General features: G+C 32.3%; 3 protein-coding genes across 5 annotated transcripts; 2 read left to right on the forward strand and 1 right to left on the reverse strand.

Moving 5' to 3' along the window:
- LOC148626127 (uncharacterized) lies at window positions 1–9237 on the forward strand. The gene is made up of 2 exons (XM_088569840.1): window positions 1–48; window positions 2555–9237. Exon 2 carries the CDS (start codon window positions 2792–2794, stop codon window positions 3860–3862), a length of 1071 nt encoding a protein of 356 aa, XP_088425966.1. The 5' UTR covers window positions 1–48; window positions 2555–2791; the 3' UTR covers window positions 3863–9237.
- LOC148626128 (acid phosphatase type 7-like) lies at window positions 7148–24096 on the reverse strand. The gene is made up of 12 exons (XM_088569835.1): window positions 23880–24096; window positions 22282–22476; window positions 21294–21476; window positions 20084–20109; window positions 18359–18456; window positions 17933–18001; window positions 16980–17097; window positions 14855–14968; window positions 13574–13702; window positions 12700–12771; window positions 10951–11091; window positions 7148–10281 (listed from the first exon to the last, which is right to left on the reverse strand). The coding sequence occupies exons 1-12, from the start codon at window positions 24019–24021 to the stop codon at window positions 10225–10227; spliced, it is 1344 nt and encodes a 447-aa protein (XP_088425961.1). The 5' UTR covers window positions 24022–24096; the 3' UTR covers window positions 7148–10224.
- Window positions 17030–27409, forward strand: LOC148626129 (uncharacterized). Of its 3 annotated transcripts, none has more exons than XM_088569838.1 (2): window positions 17030–17135; window positions 26062–27409. In XM_088569838.1, exon 2 carries the CDS (start codon window positions 26073–26075, stop codon window positions 27180–27182), a length of 1110 nt encoding a protein of 369 aa, XP_088425964.1. In that variant the 5' UTR covers window positions 17030–17135; window positions 26062–26072; the 3' UTR covers window positions 27183–27409. The 3 variants fall into 3 exon arrangements, with proteins under 3 accessions (XP_088425964.1, XP_088425962.1, XP_088425963.1); XM_088569836.1 differs by lacking the exon at window positions 17030–17135 and adding an exon at window positions 20719–20798; XM_088569837.1 differs by lacking the exon at window positions 17030–17135 and adding an exon at window positions 25430–25503.
- Window positions 27410–27514: the final 105 nt, after the last annotated feature.

The following is a 27514-nucleotide window of genomic DNA, read 5'->3' on the forward strand; positions in this document are numbered from 1 at the left end:
CGATTTCATAAATCTCATTTATATGAAATATTCAAAGATACACAGCAGGTAATATAGATTATCTTTTTTCAGCTTTTTTTTCATATCTATTTTCTCCGTTAAACTTTAGATAATTAATTCGTTCGTCTTTTAATCGGCTGAAATGTGTTGCTTATTTGTCTTCTAAGTGGTAATACTGATATGTAAAAGATGGCAATGTCGGACTTTATCTTACTTTGAAAATCGGTTTCATTTCATTTCGCCAACTGTGCTTAGTCGAACGTTCAGTGAAAAAAATATATATATATAATTTGCACGAAATGCTTCAAATAGCAAGTCATTAAAAAATGACTTATCAAAGTTAAAAGCTTAAGAATTGTACAATTCCTGTTTGGATGCAGATAAAATTCTTAAGAAGTTAACGTCAATAGGAGATGGTGTAAGATATCTAGGGACAATTGTATTTAAACATTTTAATTACCAGTCTTTATAAAAATCAGACTGGAGGTGAGCCATGCTTGTAAATGCCACCGAGTTCAATTTATTTCTTTTTCAGTAACAGATAAATTTCAGACCAGATGATCAGTCTTGATTTGTTCTTTCGTTGTGCTTCCGAGAAAAACTCGGCATTTTGCAAGAGTTGTCATTTGATTTGGTTTTAGCGGGAGATGGTTGTCCAAAAAATATAGATTTGAATATGTAAAGGACTATCGTTACATAAAAATAGTTAAAAAGGTAGGCCAGAAAAGCTACATCATTTAATTTGTTCTGTTGGCTTCTCTATGTCATGAATCACCTCTTCTAAAGGTGCCTGAATTTTATATGGATTGGTACTTAATAGGAAAAATAGTTTGTATCATCTTATGTCTCCATTTGAATACCGCTGTAGAATGTTTAATATCACTGATAGGACTTTTCGATAGAAGATAAATTAGATTTCCTTTTCAGCAGGTGTAAATTCGTTCAGATTTGTGGTTAAATTCCTTGTCACAAGTTAACTTACCAAGGATTTTTTTCTACACGGTAAATTGCCATTTGGAGGAAATTTAACTGTATTACTACAAGTGCTATTTTTTGTCATAATTCGTTATGATTACTTTATATTACACATTATGTGTTTGTATTAACATAAACCATAATGCGTGTAGTTACTTAGATTTAGATCTCGGTCTCTGCTTAGATCTTTTTATGACATGTCCTGTTAAGTTCATTTGTCACTGATAATGAATGTTAATTAATACTTATCCTATTCTAGTGTTAATCCATTAAAATCTGATTGTGTCATTATAATGTAGAATGCATTTGTCTTTATTGTTACCTATGAGACCTGAGAGGATCACTACATTTAGAGGATCAACCGTATACACTCGTTTAGAAAACTTCACTTTATCACAGTTTGTCATTTTGAAAAGACATGATAATGACCAATAATTCATCCTGTGAATTGATTCAAGCACTTTTACAATGATTATCGACGTTGTATCCGAACTTCTTAGCTTCCAAGTTTTCTCATTGAACGGATTGCATTTAAGGTAACAGTTTTTGAACATTTTACTACAACTTAACTAGGTTCTTGGCGTCTTTAAGATAGACCACATTGTAATTAGTAGCAGTCTTGATAAGTATTAGAAAAGAGTCTATCCATACAACGCCAGGCACTCACAGAAATCCAATTTTATTTCTGATTCAGTAGCAGGTACAAACCATATATCTAGTTTTCGTGTTTTATCTTTTAAGACTTGGAACTTTGCCAAAGTTATCGTTCTTGGTTGAGTTGATTTAAGTGGGGATGAATGTGATGGCTTTCTGAGAAAACATATATTTGCACACAGAAAGGACTATATATTACATAAAAATGTAGCAAATGATGAATCAGATGAAAAAAAAAATCGTTTGTTCGGTGTTTTTTATTTTTTTATTTTTATTTATTTATTTTTTTTTTTTGCCACTAGAAAGCTACGTTGGCAGTGTCTGAATTTTATATGGATTGGTACTTCAACAACAATCCTTAATTCAATATTTAACTTTCCTTATTGGATTTCCTTGTACACGTCCATAGTGCTTCCTTCCAATTAACAACAAACGTGTAGTTCGTATATTACACAGTGTTAACAAGATTACGGAAATGGTGGGTTTGAATAACTTAAAAAACGAAAGATAAAAATAAGCATGGTTCAAAAACGTAAATTTTATATTCAAATCTAAAGAATGTTAGTTTGAGAAAATGAAAAACGGGATCATTTCTTTTATTTATGCATGCTGTTTGCGTATTTTTAATCCTGTCAAATAGGAGTTTTTAAAAATGTCAATTCTGTTTGATTTAAAATAACTGCACATTTTGATAAAAGATCGGTAAGGTTGAATCTACCTTTTTAAATCTTGAATTCGATTTGTCAAAAGAAGTAACGAATTCTCCATCAATATTGATCTGTTAGCCATGGGTTGACAAGAGATTAGATTTAAAATTCTTACTTTTGTGAAATAAGTGCCTTATGATATGAGAAATTATTTTGCAGGTCTATTTATAAGGGATTTTTAAAGACCTCGAATTCATGTTCAATTGCTAATTTTGTAGATCAATTGTAACGAATTTTCTGCAGTTGGGAAAGTCACTAGGATATGATCAGAGATACGAAATATGAATAGTTTACCCCGTTTTGTTGGTAGAAAGTTAAAGAAAAGATATTGTGAATTTCTTCTTTTTGATTTCTGAAAAAGGAAATGGATGTGCGTTAGTTGATAAGCTACGTTGGAATTTATTTAATTAATGGTTTAAGTGCTTTTAACAAAAACAAAACAAAGCAAACTAGAAATGAGTTCTGGTGTGGAGCATTTGTATCATGATGCAGCGATTTCGAACAACTTTTCATCGCTAGAGGCGAAAGACAAGCTAAAAGCGCGACAACAACAAGCTAGAGAGGAGAAACAACTCAAAAAATTTCACAAAACACTAGAGAGAGCACATACAGTATTGATAAAACGGCAAGACTGGGAGAAAAGCAACGTCGAACAAGATTTGAATATTATTAAGTTAAAAACGCCGTCGCTAAATAAAGGTTTGAGGAGAGAGGAAGATGCTGAAAATAGCAAAGTAGAAAAGTTACCCATAATATCAAAGTCAAGCAACTCGTTGGTTAAATCCTTTCTAAGTGAAAGCGCATCTAGTAGTAGGAGCTCAAACGGAAAGCCATCTTTGCGGCGCAACGTTTCTATGAGGTCACCAGATCTACGATACTCAGCAGATGTAGTACCGATGGAACCCAAAGACTTTAGCCTTTCTGACGACTCGGCGACTGTGTATATGAAAAAAGCAAATATAGTGACTAGAAACTTACATCGATTGTACAAACGAAAGCAAGAAAGATACTCATACATACAAGAAGCGGCAAAGGTTTTACGACAAAGTAACCAAGACTTGTTCGGGGAGGCTAAGATTTATATGGGAAAAATTGAGCAGTTAGGGCATTCGAAATCTCAGAAGAAAGCTCAGAGAGAAAAGACTATATGCTTGACCAACGTTGACGGTAAAAGTAGTACAAGTGAAAAAACCGGAACAAGTGCTGAAAATGATAACTTCTCTACGCAAGGGAACGGCGTTTCTTTAATTGATAGCTGGGTGGAAAGTGGCCACAAGATTGGTAATAGTGATCACAATTTCAGGCAAATATCGCATGAAATAAAGCCAGCCACATCAGTAATGGCAAATGCGTCAGAAACTGGTAGTGAATTTGATGATAGAAATAATAAATGGACAGACATCTTTAGAATTCCGGAGATGTGGAAAGTATTTGATGGCAGGAAAAAAATTCAAGTGATTACACAACCAGCCCCACCGGCACTCATGACTATACGTGGAAAACTTAGGAAAACATTACTTAAATGAGATGGTGGTCAAGTTGATTCTACGTGATAAAGATCGACGAAAGTTGTTCGTGTTCAATATAAGATAGCAAAATAATAAATCGATTAAGTCATTAATTATTCACGAACATGGAAAACCTGCTTGGATTTTAAAATACATGTATAGATAAGTGAAATTCATATTCAGTGGAAAAATATTTCTGAAATTGTAAGTTCTGTCCTATAGTTCAACAGTGGTCATTTTTTTTAAAAATTATTTCTAAAAAATCTGGAACCTCCGGCTTTTGAAACTATTTACCAAAAACGCTTGTGAGATTTCAAACCTTTTATTTTCTTGGTTGTTTTCACTGGGCGCGAACTTTGACTACATTGGCCGTCTACTTGATGAGAAATGGACTGCCATGTTATTTAAGACATATTTCAATAGTTCAATACTATTCATGACAAAATTCAAATAAAGTGAATAAGTTAATATTTTGTACAAATAGTAATAACGTATTACATTTAAAAATGCAATAAAAATGTCACTTTCGATGAGACTTAATTAAATTCTGTGAATATATTCATTGTGTGTGTAGAAGTAAACGACTACTTTTTGTCGATTTTATTGGGCTAGAAATGATTTATAAGAAAATTTTAAGCTTATTACACACTTAATACACCATATCAATCGTCACTCAACACGATTGAATTGACTTGATTTTTATCGTTGCTGACAAATATTTATAGCGAGTAATATTAATGTAATTAACATCATGGATCCTTGCTTAAATCTTATGACAATAACTGACTGAACTTCCGTAAGTAGTTAACTGGAAGATTGGCAGAGATTTAAAGCTGCATTAGCTGCCAAATTTGTTCAGTTTTGATTCTACTGAAATTTGCTGATTCAATGAAATAAGTTAGTAGTAATGCAATTGAAGCAATAAATGTCGATAATACCTACAGACTATTGTGAAAACAACGGGTTTTTTTTAAACAGAGAAGATCGATAGCTCTCATCTAGTTGTTTTTCGCCATTACTTCCGAAGACCGCCGACAGGACATTCACCTGGGTCAAAAATACTTATACCTTTGTAAAAAAATAATAAGGAATTCACAGGTGTTTTTATTTCATTTCATCTACTTCTTGATTAGTTTTCAAATAAATAATGACCATATTTGAGCCACATTATGTCACAATAGGTAAACTTCAAAAGGATCCTTGCGTTATATTAGAACTTTTTTTCTTAAACTGCTCGAGTCCGTCGGTCTTCCTTACCGCTGAATAACCACTTTCGCTTTTGCAATCAGATTTGTTATTAAAGAGGCGACCTTTACAGCACATGCGCGGATTAAGGTCACAAGAAGATTTATCTAGGTCGATTTTTTGTCTTATATGACAATAAATATATAGACACCCATTTCGTGTATTTAATGCATTTTATTTGTGGATATCAAATGAAGTTATTCAGGAAAAGTACAATTTAGTAGAAATAATTCAAAATTAAGGCATATTTCAACAGAAACAAATATTTACGGAAATGACAGCTAATGCAGCTTTAATAAAACACTTACATGTATAAAATAATAGAAAGTAAACTATTAGTTCGTAAATCATTTCATTAGCTCAAGAGAAGACTGTCCCTGTTCTGAAGATTACTATATTACTCGCTGTAAGCCACATGTTAATCCCGTTAATCCTTGAGGGGTCATAGGCAATTTAGTCATCCTAACCCCTTTAAAAGATCTCACGGCTCCCCAAAAGTGGTCAATGTCAATAATAACCACCAAATCTTTTTTGAGTTAATTTCATATAAAATTTTGCCTGTTTCAAATACGCGGTTTCAAATACGGCGATTTTATAAAAGTAGTTATTCATCGAAAAGCTAAAATACTGGTAAATATTTACGAATAAAAATCAAAAATGTTAAGTAAATTCGACAAAATCACATAAAGGATTTAATTTTAGGTCCCTGGTTACTCTAAAGGTAAGCCATAGTACCGAAAGAGCTCGATAATTTCCCCCAAAATATTGTTGATTTTGTAGGTGCTTCGCAACAAATGCAATGCAACCATATGTATGAAAAAAATGAATAAGATACAGCAAATACAATTAGATCAAAAATGTCACAACTCCAAACAATAAGGAAAAGACCTATACGGTAAAAAAGTCTCATTTCTAATAAAATTCACAGGACTCAGCTTGATACGACCGCAAATTTCGAACTATAAACAGTTCGGGCAAGTATGGCCACGATATTTTATGTTCAATATAGCTATGGAGTTGTCGTGAGATTAAATGATCGACACGGAATAAGATTTTGACCAGTACCTAAGTGACCATTAATTCCTAAACAATTCAAGTCACAACCCTTTAAAATCGAACCCACCCTTCCTTTGGAAATACCACACCTTCTGGCACAAGTTCATTGAGATCAATTCACTTTCACGCAAGCTATTGTCAGGACATCAGAAAGATTTGGCATCGTTTCTAGCTCGTAATTCTTATTCAGTTCCAATCACAACACTCAAAATCAGTCTTCCTTCTGAAGTAAGGCACCATGTGGAACAATTTCATAAAGATCTGTACATCTGTACTCACGGAACAATTTCATAAAGATTTGTACATTGGTACTCAAGGCACTAAATATCTACAAATGAAGACACTGTCACCAGCAACAGGGAAGGTGAACAGGGGGTGGTGATACGGGGGTTAAGAGGGCGGGATCGGTAGCTGAAAGGGTGGGGAACGGTGGTTAATGGGGCAGGGGAATGGGGATATGGTTGGGAACAATAACCATGAGTAGAATGAAAGGGGTCGGGAAGCAGTGGTCAGGAGGGTGATCAAGGTGGGAAGAAAGCGGGGATGAAGTATCCCCTATCCACACTCTCACAACAACATCGTACCATTATACGATTTGTGGTCATTTAAAAATCATACACTGTTTATTCCATTGCAGATACAACCACATTTTAGCCATAAAATTTAGGCTACATATGGTAGACTATAATGTCACAATGTTACCTTAATATTATATTTCCACAGTATCTGGACAGTATGGACCCTTTTGTGCTAAGGGTGGGGTAATCGATGAGCATGCGTAGAGCATGCTCTATATGCACTTCTTTGTTCTACCCAAGCCCTACCTCGCTGAAGTGTATATTGAGCATGCTCACCAATTTACCACAAAAGGGTCTATTTCTTTATGTCATTATCCATCAAAGCCTATAAAATATATATAAGAAAGTAAAAGCATTCAAATTAATTTGTACACTTTCAAAATGTTTTGTGCTCAGTCAAATTTTACAGGCTAACTGAAATTGCTTATGGATTCCAATTTTAATATATAAACTAGTCTAAACATAACAAAGTAAATTCATTACAAAACAACAGTATTAAGTAAAAAAAATAATAACCATCATCAGTAACAGTCCAGGCCTGGGTTTCATAAAAAAAATCCCAACTTAAAAAATTCTTCAAACCCTGTGTTTTTCCTCAAATCTTCAAATTCAAGTGATCTGATTGGTCGAAATTCGAGTTGAAGAAGAACTTGATAAAAGTCTCAATTTAAGATGCTTTATGAAACCGGACCCTGGATCACGTGTTTAAAATACCGACATTTCCGACTTAAATTTCTCATATTTCTTCCTGCACTGATTCACAAGCTCTTATTTGCCTAATTTGTTTTGAAAGTATGTGATTATACAAAATCACCAGAAAATGATCGAACATGCTATACTTCTGACTCTACAAACATGGAACTTATGGTCCAAATAATAAAAACGAAAATCTATCAGCAGACATAAAACCCAAGAATAATTACAAATAAGGCACCAACCACTTAATCATCAAAAATAATTCATAAATTCAAATTACTCCAAATTCAACATTTCCCCCATCACTTCACAGTGGATTTTCAAAAAAAAAATTTCAACTCCAGCTGCCTCTTAAAATAATTTTCAACCCCTTCTCTGAAAAGTAATTATTGCCTAACAATGTAAATTTGTACCATTAAGATAAAATTGAAATGCATGAAAGATATCTAACCTACCAGTATAAGTAACAATTTGGAATGTCAAGGAGTTTTAAGTTATCTTCATTACTTGGTTCACCATTCTAAAATAATTCAGGCCAAAATTATACTGAGGAGTACTTCCCAGAGTGACCGTCTTGCAACAATTCAGGCCAAAATAATACCGAGGAGTACTTCCCAGTGTGACCGTCTTGCAACAATTCAGGCCTAAATAATACTGAGGAGTACTTCCATGTGTGACTATCGTAAACAATTCAGGCCTAAATAATACTGGAAGATGAAATTTTTGTGAAAAAAATAAAGATTCCCTTGAATCCCAGACTGAAGTTTACAATTGAAAATACCTTTATTTTGTGCATTGAGGACCTTTACAAAATGTAGCTTTGCAAAACAAGAAATCAACAACTTTTAAAACAGGTGGTATACTGACACTTTGCTCCAGGGAAGTCCATAAAGGCTGAGTTCCAAGAGGCTATCTATTGGAGTCAGGGGTGTAAATAGGAGGCTAACTGTAATCACAGTGACTACTAAAATATGTACCTTAGTAAATAAAAAAAAAATACTGCTAGCCAGTTTTTACCTAGGGTGTTTTTCAATTATTTGTTTTCTTCCACATGAACCACAAATTTGGGTTCCATTATTCGTACTTACTCCAAGGTTCATTTCAGATGGCATACCAGACAAATAGGAATTAGAACTATTGAAAGTGGGTATGTCCCAGTTAATGTAATACAAGCCTAGCTGTGTCTAAATACTGCAAATGTGAACGTTTCAAAATATTTTTCACTTCATTTGCGGTTTCTCAGGAATAACATTTTATCATTTCAAAATAAATACAAATGTACTGTTAATAAACAAATTAAGTAGATTTTTTGATGATATACCTAGGCATATCATCAAACCTACCTAACCTTTCAATTTTTTCCCTCTGAATTAAAAAAAAACAAATAAAATTATGAATACTATACATCTACTATTTGTTAATAATTTTAAATAGATTTAATAAATGTAAAATTAACTCACTAACAACTCCTGGGTTACCCGGTAAAACAAATCTGCAATTTTGTATCTGTGTTTTAGGATTTTTGCATTCCTTTGCAATTTTTAGGTTTCCGCCGTAAAACTTCAAATGGAAATTAACTTGCCCACAATTAAAGTCTGCTTGCCAAATTTAACAAATCCTTTTCAAAAGTCAAAAGGAAAAGAAACATAATGACTTTCCTACACCAATATTGTACCTGCCTCAACCAGGGTGACAGGAATGTGGAATCCTAGAACATAGATTGTATACTTAAAATCCTAAAAGGTAATTACTGAAATCATGCTGGATTACATCAAAGTAACGAAAATAAACACATAAATATAAATATATAAATAAATACTATACAACAAGAATTTCTTGGATTTATCTCCCCTTTCTAATGCTGTCTGTTTAAAAGTACAGGTCTATGTAAGAATAAGGCAGATGATGACAAAACTAAAATATTTTGCAGTACATATTGTTGCTGAAATGTATCAAACACACCACCTGGAAAGCACCTTGACACGTGTAAGAGTGTTGGGATAGTATGATGAAGGGAGATAATAATTGACTATTGTTAAAGAAAATAAAAATGGCAAGAAAAAATTGCTGTCCATTTCAACCCATTTTTAAATGTTACTACACTAAATCTACACTGCATAGTGTATAAAGAATGTATATGATACACATTGAATTTATTTTTCAGAAATGAAAATTTACACAAATTTTTTAAGGTGTTATCCTGTTATTAAAGGTCCTACCTGAGATTTATTTAACATGAAATTTTTAAAGGTAAAATTATTTGTACATTATAATAGAAAATAATACTGTGACACCGTCATTTGCTATTAATTTTACATGTATGATTCTGTGTATAAGTATATGCAAGATGAACAAAAGGATTACAGAATTCAAAATACTGCATGCTTTCATGCTTTCATTATACATGTACATGCATGAATTTAACTTGACTAGTTAAGTCAATGCTGTTTTGAAACAGAATCACAGAAAATTTCGTAAAAATAAAAAAAAAAAAATAATAAAAAAAAAAAAAAATCATTCAATATTTTACTACATACTGTAGTAAAACAAGCAAAGCCGTCTTAAGAATGTTAAATAAAATCAAATGTCATAAGAAGCACACTTAAATATAGTGAACAGTTATATAGATATTTATGGAGAATTGTAGCATGCAAGTTTTTTCAGAAGAAAAAAATTGTCAACATCAACAATGGAGAATTGTAGCATGTAAGTTTTTTAGAAAAATTCTGTCAACAGCAGCAATGGAGAATTGTAGCATGCAAATTTTTTTAGAAAAATTCTGTCGACAGCAGCAGTCCTGGACTGTTAATATGGTCCATGTTTCTCTTTAATGATCATGACTTTGTCTATCACTGCACCACCCTGAAAAAGTATATTATATTGCAATAATAAACAAAAGTATGTGAACTAGATAATCTGCTTACTAACATGTACCTAAAGAGTAACTGACTGTCAATAACGTAGTTATCTTGTAAGCAAAATTTTTCCCAAATTTTTATGGGAAGGCAAATATGTCTCAACCCATCATTTAGATATCCATATTTTAAGCCATGAAAGATTTCCTTATCCCACCACATGACATTTGTGATCTCATAATTAAACATTTTATGACAACTTGCCAATACGGAGGAATTTCTGTAGCAGGGTATTCTGCATTTGCATACTACATTGTGTATACACAAAATCAAGTTTAGAAGAGAGAAAAGGAATCAATTACTGCCAGAAATCTGAGACACTCTCATTTGAGAAATCAAAATCTTATCCTTATTTGTTTGAGATTTCTCTGTCTTGCACTCTCAGAGGGGTTAGATTCTTTACAACCTGGTATATATGGTAAGAATTTCTAGATCCAGGGGGTATTAGGGGTTAGATATTGCCCTCAACTTTCAATGGAAAATTTTGATAATTTCTTGCGAAATGTAGATAAAAATAATAATAGCATTAGAACCTCCCTTTTCAGCCACCACATCTGACTGTTCCACCCTTAAGTTAACCCCTGTATAACAACTGTATAAATCCTCGCAACTATACCTGGTCATCTGAGACCTGCTCCCAGTACACATGAGAACTGTTGATGATCTGCATCCTAGAGTAACCATAGTCTAAACTACGGAAAGCTGACCACTCCGGAATTGTCTGGTTCTTGAATGGGTCATGCCTTTCCACACATCCCTATCAAATATATAGTGTAAATAAATTTTGTCAATGAGTTAAAGAAAATACTGGATACATATCTTTTTCCTTTGTAATGCATTTTTGTAAGTTTTATATTTATTTTTATTTTATTTTAGCATAATATTAAAGTATTTGTTGTCTAAAAATGTCTTCAAAGGAAAGAAATCAATTTAACGAACAGTGGTCAGCGTAAAGTTACAGGTAGTTCCAGTGTAGAGTTTTTGTAAGTAAGTGTTAAGTTAGTCATAAGTAATGAAGTAATAAATGAAAATAGTACATGTATTGTAAAATCTTATGACAAATTTTACACACAGAATTTTTTGTGAAATTGATTAGTTACTTTATGTAGTGTGCAGATTGTATTTTCTAAAATGATAATTAACCAAGTCAACTTTAATATCTACAAATATTCAGGGGTTTATCTGTGATTTTAGGAAAAAAAATTGACAAATTTGCCATTTGGGAGTCAAAATTAGGGAGGTAAAGTTAAAATTTTGGAAATATTGCATGATTTTGATAAAAAAAAAAATTGAAGAAGGGTCCCTGCTGAATGCTAGAAAATCCATGATATTTAACTACCTTCTTTGAATTATAATTATTGAAATGACATAATTATTCTTACTTTCACTCAAAATGTACAAAAACTGAATTACACAGGGAAAATTGCAGCATATGTTCTCAGATGTTTTGAAAAATGTCCAAAAACATATGTACCTCATATTTTTCATATTTTTAAAACTTACAAATTAATTCATTAAAAAACAAGTACATAAGAATCTATGTTTATTTATTTATTAATGGTGCAACCTGAACAAATATTTTACATTTTAGTACATGAATAGTCAGCCAGCCTCAACAGGCTTATGATGCAATTAACTTACAAATTACAAATAAAGTCCTAATAGATCAAACATTTTGAGAAAAAAATGTTAAATGTTAGCAAAGATATTTTAGAATTTTGAACAATTTAGATATTAAAACTATTGAATGTGTTGAAAGACAATTTCAATTAGCATTTTACCTAAATTTGTATACTTCTTGTATACAACTAATATTTTGATTATGATCTTCCTATATATTTGATTTTAATGCTGCTGATGAAAGGTTACTCCTTGGAACACGTGTACAGCACATCGAAATTTACAATATATAAAACTGGTATTTTTTTGTATATGAAGACTTCATTGATGAATTTGGAAACAGTTTTGATGTCTACACTCAGTAATAGTTTTAGTTTATGTATGTCTGATAAAATAGCAGTCAAAACTACAAATGACGAGATCATGTTCGATCTCTCTTCTTCATACTTCAGACAATGCAACAAAATGTGTTTTTCATCTTCTACACAGTCTATCATCCTAGGCTTAGGACTTAATGTAAGAAAGCAGCATGGTTTTCATATAGTTTTGGAAAACATTTGTTTTCATGTGTGTTTATAGGCACAAAACATTTTTAAGTCCTAAACATATAATTCCATTCTTTTATAACATTTAAAAGCACATGTTGCAATTTTTCCTGTGTAAACATTTCTGCCTTGAAAAAACACTTCTTTTCTAAATGACATGGGACACAACAGTAGTAGTAATAAAATATGGTTTAGCTTACAGCTGATCCTGTGATAAAGTGGACAGGAGCTTTAGGGTTTTTATAAGGTTCACTTCGGCTTCCATTGTATACCTACAAAATATACAAAATACACTAATTAATACGGAAAAAAATCCTTTTCATAGGTTATCTGACTGGAATCAATGGAATGCACTGTCATTTTGTCTCAAATTGAGATGACTCAGATTTTGTCATAATTTTCTATCAACTGTCACTTTAGCAATCTTTTACTAGAAGACTCCATATGAAAAATCATTGTCTATACAATAAACACATTGCCTTACATGAACAATTATTTGACCATTGAATTTTATTTACTTAATTGATCAAAATACAATTCAGTCAACTCCAATTTAATGTTGCAATCATGGCACTCATGAACCTATCAAATTCTATAAGATTGAACGATGACACCTAAATAAAGATACACAAATAAAGATGTAAGAACATCTGCTGGCAGTTACTCAACATCAGCTGATGATGATATGTACTGAAGACGATACAAATCAATTTCTAGATTCTGTTGGTTATTGATTTTGATGGGTACAAATTTCAACAGATGTTGAGAGTAAAAATAACTGGAACTGATAATAAATTTAAGATCATGTTCTTTGGTTTCTGATTTTATATTTTCAACAAAAAAAAATTGAATGCTAGTGTGTTTAAATTACATGTACAATTGTAGATAATGCTTTATCTCTTAAAAAACTTGTGTGGTGTCAAGAAAAAAATTATTTTTATGTAAATGATATAATGTAATGTATTTTTTTTGTTGCCAAAAATGGTAGATAATTGTTATTCACTCCAGAATTGGCACAAAAAGAAATTTCAACAAAGAGAAAAACAAACTGTTATTTATATCTTGTCAACCTACCTTCCTGTCATAAACTGGCCAAAGTCTTTCATAAGAATGTTCATGTGCCCATACCATTATATCTACGCCATATTTATGGAATAACTTCTCAAGTCCAAATAAATGTATGTAAGGTACGCCCACTCTCACCTTTTACAAATAACATAAATAATATGGTACAATATCGGAATAAAACAAGCTGCATCAGTCATGTTCATGTCTACTTCAGAAAACTCAGTTAAAGGAGATAACCCCCACAAAGTTTATGGGATCGAAATTCCTGACAATGTGCACAACTATATATTGTGTCCTTACTACTACCAAGTTTTACATATTTTTGTTCAGTAGTTTTAGAGGAGTTGCAATGGCAAGATGCTTCAGTAATATACTTAAAAAACTAAGATCAAAGGGGCATACCTCCACCAAAATTTGAGAGATCAAAGAAATATCAAGTATTGTTGTATAATTATTTTGTTTTTCTATAGCAGCAATCTTTTCATATTGCTGAATCAGAACAGCTATCATAATTCCATTTGGTCAGTCAACTCATTTCTAAATTACGTAATACCTTCAACTGTCATAAAAAGAACTTAAATGAAGGTCCTATTCTTTAACAACTACATATACAACCAGTTTAGACACTTTGAATGTTTTTTTTATTATTCTACAATATCTTGTTCAAAATAAATGTTGGCTTTTCTGGTAATCACTGAAAAGGAAGCATAAAACCACTGGTCCTGCTCCCATATTCCAGGTGTATCATGGTCAAGCTGACCAATCGATCTACAGGATTAATTTGAATGTTTTATTCTAGTAGGCAAAGAGTGCCTGAAACATAATGGCTCAAGATCTTTCTATAGCAAATGACATATGTATTTAGGAAGTAATTGTTTGAACTTTTAAGGCATGTGCAGAGCAGGTGTTCTAGGAAGTTTTGTATTTTCCTGTAGGTCAAGCAATCACCTATGAAACATCAACAAAGTCATCATTTGAGTACAAACAGCTCTGTCTCTCATAGCACAAAGCCTAAAATCAAATTTTTATAGAAAGGGATGAGATGTAACCAATACTATGATTTACCAGACTTTCATGGTGAGTAAGAAATTAGTTCCCAGACATTTCATGGTGAGTACAAAATAATTTATGATTAACTTTTCATAGTGAGTACAAAATAATTTATGATTAATTTTTCATAGTGAGTATGAAATAATTTACCAATGACTACAAAATGATTTACCAAACTTTCAAGGTGAGTAATAAATAATTTACCAGACTTTCAAGTTGAGTACAAAAATACTTTACCAGACTTTCATGGTGAGTACAATCATCGTTATCATTGTTAGCACAGTACATTGGTCTATGACCCATTGTAATGATCCATGGTCTCTTGGCTCTATTCTCAGGCTTAGCTGCCTCCTGGAAAAACATAAAAAATGATCTGATTAACAAGTGTGAGTAGTAAACAAGTCATACAAAAAACTAAATCCTTAGTGACTACACACAAACATTTTTGCATGCTTTAAAAGTTTTTTTTTTTAATTCAAAAACCTGTCTAAACCAAACACTTTTTACGCAGCAGTCTGTATAAAAATCAGACAGGAGGTGATTCATGCATGTCCGAAACCCAACAACTTTACTTTTATTTCATATTCAGAATCAGTTACAGACCACATGATCAGTCTTGGTTTTTTATTTAGATGTTGCGCTTTTGAGATAAGATTTATATTGATTGTACATGAAATTAGCACTTTGCAAGAGTTATTGTTCTTGATTTGCTTTGATTCGGTTGATTTTAGTGGGAGATGAATGTATGATTTTCTCAAAAGTGTAGATCTGAATACAGAAAAGACTAATGTTACCTAGAAGTATAGCATCTGAAGACCTAAAAAAAAATGTTTGTTCGGTGGGTTTTTCTACACCATGATCACCTGTACCATAGGTGCAGTGTCTGAATTTTGTATAGACTGGTACTTAAAGACTCTTTATATAAATTTAAATGTATTTTGAACCTTGGTACACTAAACCCCTGTCTTCAGCGATTCAATTAAGAAATAAATCTTGGAAACTTCATTTTATCATTGTTTTACCACGGGCTGGCACTTTATGTTGCATTGTCCCATAAATAACGACATAAATGGCCAGCCTATGGTAAAACAATGATAAAATGGAGTTTCCATGATTTATTTCAATTCTAATAGTTTCTTCATATTTTTGAAAAGATGCAGCCTATGTGTTGCACAAAATGTTGGTCATGGCTATGGTCTAAAGAGCTTTGAAGCACGTCATATTAGAATTTTAAAGTCAAAATGTGACTCAGTTTACACAGGTCTCACTGTATATTGTAAATGTTGGAGGTAAATAAAAATAGTCTAACAAATCAATATACATGTAACATGTTGCTATTTAAGATTGAATCACGCAGTCTTATTGTTACATGTATAAACAAGCCATATTTTGTTTCATTACATGAATAGGTTTCTTTTCTGTTTTCTGATTTGCCTTAATCTACTTTTAGGTCTGGCTTAATCATGACAATAGTTCAAATTCACTAAACTACAGTTAATTTTTTCTACCCTCATGGTTAAACCTAAATCAACAGTGGTCAAGCAGAAATAAGCAGTCTAGGGTTTTAACATTAAAATACTAAACAAAAGTAGAGTTACATAATCTTATTGATTCATGTAATGACATTTATATTGATAGTTGCCTTCATGAATTATAAACCAGAAAAAATGTACCAGGCCTTTAACTGGATAAATATTACATTTTCTCAGTTTGATAAATCATGATAGTGACTTATATCACAGTCATTAACTACTGATATCTGTAAGAATCAGGCAAATTTGAAAAAAAAAAGGAATCGTGTTCAGAAAAAAAACACATAATAAATTTGACAATGTGGACATAGTTTATGGAGACCAACTGACAGTTTGTTTGTCTTAGAAGTCTCAGAGGATGCAGAAAAGCGACTTCAAAAGTTACAATATAATGATAAGAAGAAAACGATGAAATAGCAATGCATTTCATATAATTTCTACCTTAAACTACAGACACTTAAAAAAGAAATGAATGCAGATGACATTTTGAATAATATTCCATGGAAAGACTTGGTTGTTTTTTCCACCATGGTTCACCCCCTGCCTGATTCTTGCAGAGGAAATCTTTTAATTGTGTAATACTAAATTCTAAAGGGAAGAAATAAGGACATACAACCTAACAAATCAATAACACATGATACAGATAAAAGATTGAATCACACTGTCTTATCAACCAGTAAATTACCGTAGAGGTTTATCTTGGCGGTTGTAAATTTTGATGAGTAAATATTTTGTGAAATTTATTTTGATATTTTTTTTTACAGACCACCAAAAAATACGCCAAAATTAGCACCCAACGAAAATTACCTGCTGTATAGTTTTATTCCTACCTTCAGATCATTTTCTAGCCATTCATACTGTCTAGGTACTGACATCAGTCCATATTTATAGAAGTAAAAGTAAAATTCTGTAGATATAGAGATCACATGAGCAGGTCCAATGTTAAAACTGAAAACAAAGAAAGTTGTATATATACAGAAGTGAAGGTAAGAAAAAACATTTACAATTTCAAAGACCATACTCCAAACAAAAATGCTGACAAGCAGCACAAGCTGATATACAAAGTGTTTCCTTCCTTGAGGTAAGGGTAATCATAACATGTATTAAATGAACATATAGCACAGCTTAAGGAGGTAGACCTAGGGTAAGGGACACAAATCATTTGAACGTTTGTATTCAGCATTTTACATCAATGTCATGTAAGCATCAAAGTAACTTAGACTAATTTCATTCTGTGTAACATGAAAGCTTGATATCCTTTGGTGAAATTGAATATGATACAAACATATCACTGACTTCATGAGTTATGTCCCTTACCTTAGGTCTACCTCCTTAAGCTAAGAAGCAAATGAAAAAAAAAATTGCTTCAAGTCTGAGGACAACTAATAGTTATATAAACTGTATACTGTTAAATTTTCTCAGCAATTATATTATGGCTACTTTTTGTGGTAAGACCTGTAGCATGAAAATTACACTGTCTGGGATATGTTCTTCCAAGAAATTAAAAAAAATATATGACAATGATTAATAAATGTAAAACTGTGCCAAAGCAGACTGATTGCAGAACTACAAAAAAGAAAGACAGCACTAAAGATTTCCAATTTTACATTAAATCATAATAGAAGCAAGTCATTACTTAATTTGATTGACAATATACATATTTAGTGTACCGATATAAAAAAAAATAATTGCTCATAATGGCCATTCAAATGGTACAGAGCAAAGATTGAATTGCAAGATAAAGTCTTTATAACAATGGACCAATATTTTATACAAGTTGTACCTGTAAAACATATGATCCCCATGTTCATCTCCAGGCATTGTAAATCTGTTTCTATAATTTGAAAAGTTACTGAAAAAAAAAGAATGTAATTATATGATTTTTCGTGGATTATGTCAAGTGAATATATTTGCGATTATCAATTTTCGCGGTTTCAAAAAATGGTTAGCATTATATCATGTTAAAAATCAATTTGGCAGATACAGTTTTTTGAGGTTTTCTGTCCATTCCAAAAAAAGCAAAAAAGCAAAAATTAGTAGGTTTACACTATTGCATTGTACTCAAGCAATGCTAGAGGTTGTCAGGGAAACTATTTTATGACTTGGAGTATGGAGGAATGAAATTCCAACCTCTTAAATTGTTGGACCAAATTATACTTCTTCAAGCATATATTGTTGATTGTCACAAAAGAAACGCATAAAAACTCACTAATTTTCTTCATGATTTCCTGGGCATGTCATATAAGGTACCTGTGCTGCTATTGGTTGTATCAGGTTCATGAAATTATCTCCCATTAAACCATTATTCTTAAATAAATAGAATAAAAAACTTTTCACTTTTCAATGCAGTAAGATCTCTACATACACGTCCTGTACATGTCAGGTCAGTGAATTCCTAGATTTATTTTCCTATCTGATTGAGGGTAGCTGACCACCTTTTCATACAATCTGTACAGATCCATATAACGGTAAACATTAAGCAGGTTGATACCATTAAACAACAGAAGTGCTGTTAGCACTGGGGGTTTTTAATTCTTGTGAAAATTGTAGCATGAACAAGATTTAAAAGATTACATAATGTATAATAAAATTACAATCATACATCTGCATTTCCTATATTATTTTCAAAATATCCATAGAAACAAGATGGTGGATAAACAATATGTTCAGTGCAAAATTCTCGTAGGAAAAATAAATTTTGAATTTTTTCAGTCTTGGAGGTAAAAACCAGAAATAATTGTATGAGAATTGTAGTACAGAACAACATAAATAAAATGGCAAGTTTTTTAATGGAACTTTTGAGTAATAAAAAAATTAATCTAAAAAAACTGCAAACAGGCTGAGGTGAATTCGAGTATAGAATTAAAATGTATTTCTCCTAATATGTATTAGGTGAGTGTCAATCAAAACAACTGATTCTGAAGAAAAAAAATATAATCTACAGTTAAACATTATCCAACTTCACACACATTAGAAAATTTTGTTCTGTTTCATCTTTTTTCCAATTTTTTTACATCTGTCCAAAAGTTAATTTGCAATCACATTCAAAAATATTTCAACAACTGTAATTATACTCAATACAGAACTAATTTCAGCTTAAAAAATATTTTTCTTGATCAATATAAGATTTTCAAAAATAAACACATTTTATCAATTTGATTTTTTCTGCCAATTTTACTTGTTTAAAATCACTGCTTTTCACTTCCTGTTTAGAAATCATAAATATTGATGATAAGAAGGAGATTTTCATTGATAATTGTATTCAGTGGAATATGCTTAGCACATTTAATGCTTCTTGGCACATTATTGACACAACTTCATCCCAAAAATGCTAATTTATTACTTAACATCCAAAAAGGAGTCCCTCAAAATCTTCAGTTAATTTGAAGACTACATCTTAATTTTATTTGCTGAAATAATGGAATATTATTGAGCTGAAAAATTGCCAGAAACATATTTACTGGTTATAAAAGAAGTATTTTGTGATATAAAAGGAATTACATTTGAACTATATTTTTGTGTAGTGTTCAGAAAGTGTAGGGAAGTTCCAAGCAGTAACTGGTGACGTAGGTATTTTGATAAATCAAAAACCCAATTACAGGTATATACATGTCGACATCACTTGGGGTCGAATAATGCTGCACAAAAGCCAAGCCCATGGTTAAACAAAGATAACATGGATTTATTTCTAAAAATAATGATTCACTCACAAAATATGTCATCAAAGCAGCTAAAGAAGGTTAACACCTAAATTAAAATATATAACAAACACATTTCATTTACTAATTAGATTGGAAAGATACTGGTATGTATAACACTGTATGAACACTGGTAGTTACTTCATGTATACACCACCAGCTATCACTAAAAAAGTGACTACTTGTATCTAAAATATATTATCAGTATGTTGATGTGCTTCATTTTGCATACTCACTGTATCAAGGTTGTAACCAAAGTCCCCTGAAATTATATCAAATAAAATTAAGATAAAATTTGTTAAAGAATAGAACAAGTATTTATTAGAATCAGGCAAAATGGGACAAATCTGAAACATGCATAGCAAAAACCCACAAATCAGACCATGAACTTTCACTCATGATGTTCTACACTATTTGAAAATGATCACTATTTGATCTCTGTATCACTGGATACGCTAAGAAATTTTTTTTATTAGAATGATACAAAAATGAGGTTTTTGACAGAGATCTCTGTCCCTAAAATGTTCATTTGCAGTGCATTTCATAGATAATATATCTCATTTTATTTTTTATTTATCTTAAATCTTATCCTCATTCTTTGATTCTGATGGTACAAATACATGTGCATTGTACTAGTAGTAAAATTACACTGTCAAAGTGTTTTTTTTTTTCTTGACCATGTTTCACCAACTGCCTCATTCTTACAGAGACAGCAATTTAAATAGTTTTTAACATTTGAGGTCAATCTACTAGTACTTAGATAGTTAAAATTCATTAAAACAATACACTGCGTAAAACAGATAATCAAAATATGTATCCATCTTCCTGCATTTAAAACCACTAATATACTTTTCAGAATGAGTCACACACATGTATGTAGTGTTCATTATGCATGTACATGTATTGAAAATAAAAATGTCGCTTCAGTCTCTTTAAGAGAAAATATGATGGGTAAGTTTTTTTTCCAAGATACATGTAGTTGTTATCAATCTTCAACAGACATCAATACACTGCACAACTGGTGACTGTTGTGACATGTACTGTATCTTATATTTAAAGTATTTATTTTAAAATGTTTAAAATAAGGCAAAAATAAAAGATATCCTAGATTCTAACCACCCCCCCTCCAATAAATAAAATAAAAAAAACAATTATTTTTATTTTTTTCCCCAAATTAGGCCAATTTCTTTCAATTGAGAACATTTTCACTTAAATTGATAAAAATTTTAAAAATGAAATTCGCCCAATCACCCTTAATTTTGAAAAATGTCAGATAAAAAACTTGGCATTTTTTTTATGAGAGCTCTAGCCACCCTGAGAACATGAAGGCCTGCAGGTGTCTATCTTAGTTGACATGAAAAACCCTTTTACATAGAAAAATAAATTGTAAATAAAAAAATGTGCACAAATAGTTTGCAACTACGTGCTCCTGGATATTCTACTTACCCACATGCAAAATTGCATCATACATTCCTTTCTTGGTGTCATCAAGTAGTCGAGGCACAGACTGGGGGTTTTCAAAGCCAAGATCTCCAAACAAAGCTATGCTTGGACTCCAGTTAGATCCATCCTTCAATGATGTAAACCTCAGAAGGTCACTCATTAATACACCGTTTCCACAACTATATACTGCAAAGCATAAATTGGATAACTTAAAATATCCTGGTAAGGGTTATGGACAAAACAACATTGGCTCGTAAAGCAAAAACTAAATGGAAAATGAAATAGGGACTGGAAAACCAAGGACTATGAATGACAAATGATAATACATGTACATTGACTGTAGTTAAATGTATGCCATACATGATACAAATGTATTTACATGTAAATAGGAGGAGCACAACAGGAATTTGTAATAAAGATTCAGTGAAAGTTTCATTAAATCCTATACAGTGATGTAGAAGGGTAACAGATAAGAGATGTCCTCATGTCCCAATATTCATAAATGACAATGTCCATGTTTTGTGAAACCCCTAAATTGATTCGGATCAACATCTAAACTCTAAAGTAAGAGGTGCACAATGGGAACATGTAATAAAGATTATGTGAAAATTCCATTCGGTGGTGTAGGAAGAGTTATGGACAAGAGATGAGTAACCCTTTGGCATAAGGGAAGGAAGAAAGTACAAACAGAAAGACAGAGACCCTATCACTATTCACCCCCACTTCACAAGTTAGGGGTATGGCAAAGTTAGGGGTATAATGACTATACAAGTCTTTTTTTTTGTCATATTGTTGTACTCATTTACACATGGGTTGGCCTTTATATTCATAATTTATACATGTACATTTGTATCTTGTTAATGCTCAGTATAAAAAAAAAACCGAAAACCAAGATCTAGTCCATGTGTAATTGAATACAACACCATACCCCAATGAATTATTTCTTTTATATCATATCATAAGATGCATGAATGTACATATAAGTCATTACCATATTGAGTTCCTGGTTTCAAACCAGTAAGTCTAACTCTGTGAATAAACTGTGTATGATGCTGTGAACCACCATCTACAAACTTTGTGGTCCAACCTTTAGCCTCCATATTGGGAGTCTGTGTGCCATATATACATGTTGAATTCTCAGTAACATTCATTGTGCTCCATGTTACTACCATTTTTGTGGGGTCATCTAAAATGAAAGGTTAAACAAATTTTAAAATGTACATGTCAAATAAGATAAATCAGGGAAAATAATACCATAAATGTGTGCAAAAAATTTGAGTGATTAAAGAAACACCACTAAAACTAGAGGTACATTTACATTGTACATCAAGGATTTATATATTTAACTCCTTGTGTACATGTAGTTTAAAATTGGCATCAAGAAAGTGGAGAAAAACACATTGTTATGTACAAATGTACATAAAAAAAGCTTTATAAGTATGTTAATACTTCTTTTTTCAATGTGTCTAGTCATGAACTACAATATAAAATACTTGAGAAAGCCCACAATAGAAATACTTGTGCTTGAAATGGTCTCACATTCATGTACTATATATGTAATATATAAAAATGATAATCCTTGAAGTTGGATTATCTCCCCTAGCAGGTATGACGACTGTCAATGATTATTTCTGAGACACAGTAAACTAACTTATTTTTGCCGTCAATTTTTTTCACATTTTCGTTGACAACTTTTCAGTTCGCTGCAACTTATTTTTGCGAATCCCAAGTAGACGTGAAAATTAAAAATCGTTAATATGCATCGTCAACAATTTATGAATCCATGCCAGTTATAAGGGGTGAAATCTTAATTAATCTTCTAATGAATCATGACCATTCAACCCTTAACATATGAAAAACCATAATTTTAAATTTAACCCAAGTTGTAGTTTGATATGATCACTTATAAGTTAAAAATTCTTCATACACAAGTTATGGCATGGACATTCAAGATGTCAATACGACAATTTCTTGTCAAAAAGATAACTACTCTGCTGTTAAGCAAGCAAAAGTTTGGAGAGTCTCCCCGACGCGAATGAGGAGCATGATGATGATGCAGCAAAAACTGTACCTGTTTCGAATTCAGTCGTCAAAACTTCTTAAAGGCTGGCAAAGACATCATACATATCAAAAATAACTTGAAACTTTCTAATACACGTGCATAAAGGCAGTGACAAAGATCAAAGAACAAAAGGACGTAATCTGTCCTGGATAGGTGATGAATATGGGAAACTGAAGGTTTTATTTCAATATTTTCAATACCTTTTTTAAGTTAAGATCAATTAAAGTCAAGTTGTCATTGTCAATTAAATAAGTACGAGATCTTGTTCCCAGCCGCCTGTTAGTGTGAGATTTCAGTTTGTTGCAAATCTGTTGAATTACTGGTGTGTAAAATGAAGTCCCTGCTTGATTTGCAAGAATGTAAACCACCAACTCTTCGTGCGAAATATTGCATTACTTCCGATATTTCAGAGATTTAGAAGCATTTCTTGATAGGATTTAGGTTCCCGTGCTTCTTGTTAATAACTAGACCTATACAAATAAATCTAGTTTTAAATAATGTTATGTAAAATATACTACAAGACTTACCCCCATATGAAATATGAATTTGTTCTGGTCTCGTAAAGTTGTTTCTCCATTGGTTCTGTAAAGGCCAGGCTTGTCCTACTTCGAGCAACCAAAAATTAAACAAAACAGTAAATAAAATACGAGAAAACATCACTGCTTTCATTGTTGTAGCGATCGTTATAGACAAAATATTCTATTTTTAAAACGCATTACATGTTTCAAGTCACATGACCATCAGGTGATAAGCGTTATCTCCTTACATGATTTTTTGGGGGTAAAAACACTCATGTTGGGACAAATTGTGGTAACCATGCTACATGTATATTTGATTCATATAAATATATTTAGCAACATTAGTCGTATTGACTTCAGTTGTGATAATATAGACTAAAATCGGGGTAGTCACAAACTAAGAAACGAAAAAGAAACACAAAAAAAAAGAAACAAAACAAAAACAAACAAAACAAATAGACCGAGAATCAGGACTGTGGTGTAACAAAAATAAATTTTGCTCAACTACTGGCAACATTTATGTCTGTTTTATAAGTACTGGCACATCGTAGATAATAAAAATCTTTAATTTATGATTAGTATGAAATGTTACACTGTATTTAAAGCAAGACCAACGTACGTTTATAACCCATCCACAGACTTCTAAAAGGGGGTCCGAGCGTGAGACCATTATTTGCTCATTTTTTCAAAATTTTGCAAGTAGTTAACAAAATTTACCAACCAAATGGAATGGTTCAAACCACCACAACACTACCCTGGATCGATCCGCCACTGAATCGTACATGTTATCCTCCATAGAAATTCAAGAAAACACACGCACATGTTTTCCTTTAATTAGGCGTTATTTAATAAATTTCATACATAACATTTTGAGTTCTATGTCCATAAATGTGTGTACCGAGTATTTATTAAATGGTGTGCGCGGAAAAGACTAAAATGACAAACATATGCCATAATTGTTATGAAAGAAATTATCAGAATATGGTTTAAACCTCATTCAGATTATAAAATAGAAACAAAACCATGCAGAAACTCAACAGAAACACCAATTATAGCAAACGGTGGACGGTTTGCCTACAAATAAGTAGACAATATGGAATGAAAAGTCATTGGACCTGTCAGTGAAAAATTTGTCTGTTAAAATCATCAATATTAAGATATCCGCAAAAAGAATCTCATGTGCGTACCACCACCCTTTTAACTGATCAGGAATTCAATTACAAATTGAGTTTCCATCTTTTTTTTCCGCATGGAATATAGTAGAGCAAGGTTCCGTGCAGAGGCAGCGGCCGTTTCTTTTGTGTTTCGAACCACCAAACGCTGTTCGGAGCTCCAGTAAGGAGTTTGTCGGATTTGAAACACATGTACAAAATTTTGTGTTATCGTGCAAATCAATGACTAAGACCTGATTTTTACTTCCTTATTGGTTTTGACCTTTAACAACTTAAATCTGCTATTGGAATTAATACTACAAATATATAATTAGCATAATTTATTGCACAATGACAATATTACATTATAAGTTTTATAAAAACTTGCATGATTGATCGGAAAAACACCACATAGGAAATCCAGGGTTGTATATATGTTTTGTAAATTCAATATCTTTCAAAAGTTATATCATGGTCTTTTGGTAAGTGCGCTCTTATATTCATCATTATTTGCTTTCCATTTCCACAACTACTTACAAATGTTTATTTTGAAACAGTGTCAAAATAGTTAAACTTTGATTTATCTGCACTGACATTTTAAGTACCTTACAAGTACTTTACACTACTAAATGCATGCATTTAGTCCCAGGAAAAAAGGAGAATCCTTTCTTAGCTGCTGAGAAACTCTGCTATAGTAAGAGAGTCGAATTTAATTTCCATTAGATTACAAGAAAGGAGACTCCCCTATGGTTACATTTTTTCAAGTTTAGAGCGATGTAGTTCTTATCGTATAAGAAAGGAGACTCCCCTATGGTTACATTTCTTCAAGTTTAGAGCGATGTAGTTCTTATCGTATATATTTAATTTTTTGAAGACTGTTTTTTGTTTTTTTTTTGTTTGTTTTTTTTTTTTTTGTTTTGTGTTTTTTTTTAATTGGCACTAGGTGGTAAATGTCTTTGAACAGCATTATTGTAAAAAATGGACACTATGTCTAGCTTTTTATCAGCGATAAAAAAATGTTCATCATACTTTTATTTCAGCCATTATCGTTATGATAGCACTGTTGCAATTGTTGTTGTTCGCGCTGACAAGGATAGGAAGCACACAGTCTCAAAAGTACCCACGGTATCTTGGTTCGATTAATGGTGTCCCTCAATATGAGCCATATCAACCTCCGGAGCAAAGTGTTTCAACCGGACCGAATAATGACTTGATGGTAACAAATCCAGGCGGTATTGTCCAAGACGGCCACACCGGTTTATCTGTTGCTGCTGATCCGTCTTTGACTGGAGCCGGAGGGGGAGGAGAGTTGGTAAACATTGAACGAAACTCAGGAAGTAATTTCGGAAACCAAAATTTCGGTAATGGCATCACACCTATTACACATGAAGTTAGTCCACCCAATGCAATAAATTCTCCTAACCACTTCATATCTGAACCCAGAAGTGAGGGACAGTTTCAAGCTTCTCAAAGTAATGGAGGGAATAATGTTGACTATGTTAGCCCCATTATAAATAACGATTTCCTGTGGAGCCCTTCCATGATCGGTATGGATATGACTTCAAATCAAGAACTTAATTCAATTGGAACACCACAAAATCAAATAACCTTTGAATCAAATCCAATTGCTGAACCATTGGTTAGAAATAGACCGGCCAATGATGTAAACTTTGGTGCTTCTGTTCAAAACCAAAGCAAAGCTTTTGTGTCTGGACTTTTAGATGTCATCAGAAGAATGATCGCACCATCTTCGACGGGAAAACCAGGCGGATTCGTTGTAATACCGATTAATCTTAATAATCTACTCGGTACGAACAATGTCGAAAACCAGGATCGAGCACGAGATGTAAGCCCAAATTCTCCCATAGGTTGTCATGGATCAAACTGTGCCAATCCTTCTGCAACCACAATACAAGAGTTTGGTAAACGTTTCCAGAGTGAACCTCTTTTTGGCGAAGCATCCGGACTGTTCGATTCGACCAGGAGGGCAATCGATAGTGTCACAATGGATACTGGCGGTCATTTGAAATTTTTGGGCCCACCCTTCCCATATTTCAATCCGTTTGGTCTTGTTCGAAAAGTATTACCAATACATCAATTCCATGAGCTTGCCGTTTTAGCCAATCGTTTCAAGAACCCAGCATGGAGAATTCTGTTTTAAAGATACAACGTATGGTGAGAACTGGTTCTAGTTGCTGAATATGACATGGTTTTATTATCAGTATATTTTTTTTTCTAATTCTCTAACAGGATTTTCCATCTCTTTTTTAAATTATCTACTGCTGTTAATATTTAGTGGTAATTATAGTTACAACGACAGTTATTTTCATTAAACAATGCTTAGTTCCATGTGGAATGAATAAAATTAATATCTTCTACATATACACAGCGGGTATTGTTACATGTAAGCAAGCGGAGTGATACGTACGTTGTTAGTCAGGATGTGGTTATAGGTCTGCGGAAGAGATCGGTAAAACTAATGAACTATTTTGG

Source organism: Perna viridis, chromosome 2 (genome assembly GCF_037379345.1).
Source record: "Perna viridis isolate PV_CMFRI_1.1 ecotype Kerala chromosome 2, ASM3737934v1, whole genome shotgun sequence".
Lineage (NCBI taxonomy): Eukaryota > Metazoa > Mollusca > Bivalvia > Mytilida > Mytilidae > Perna > Perna viridis.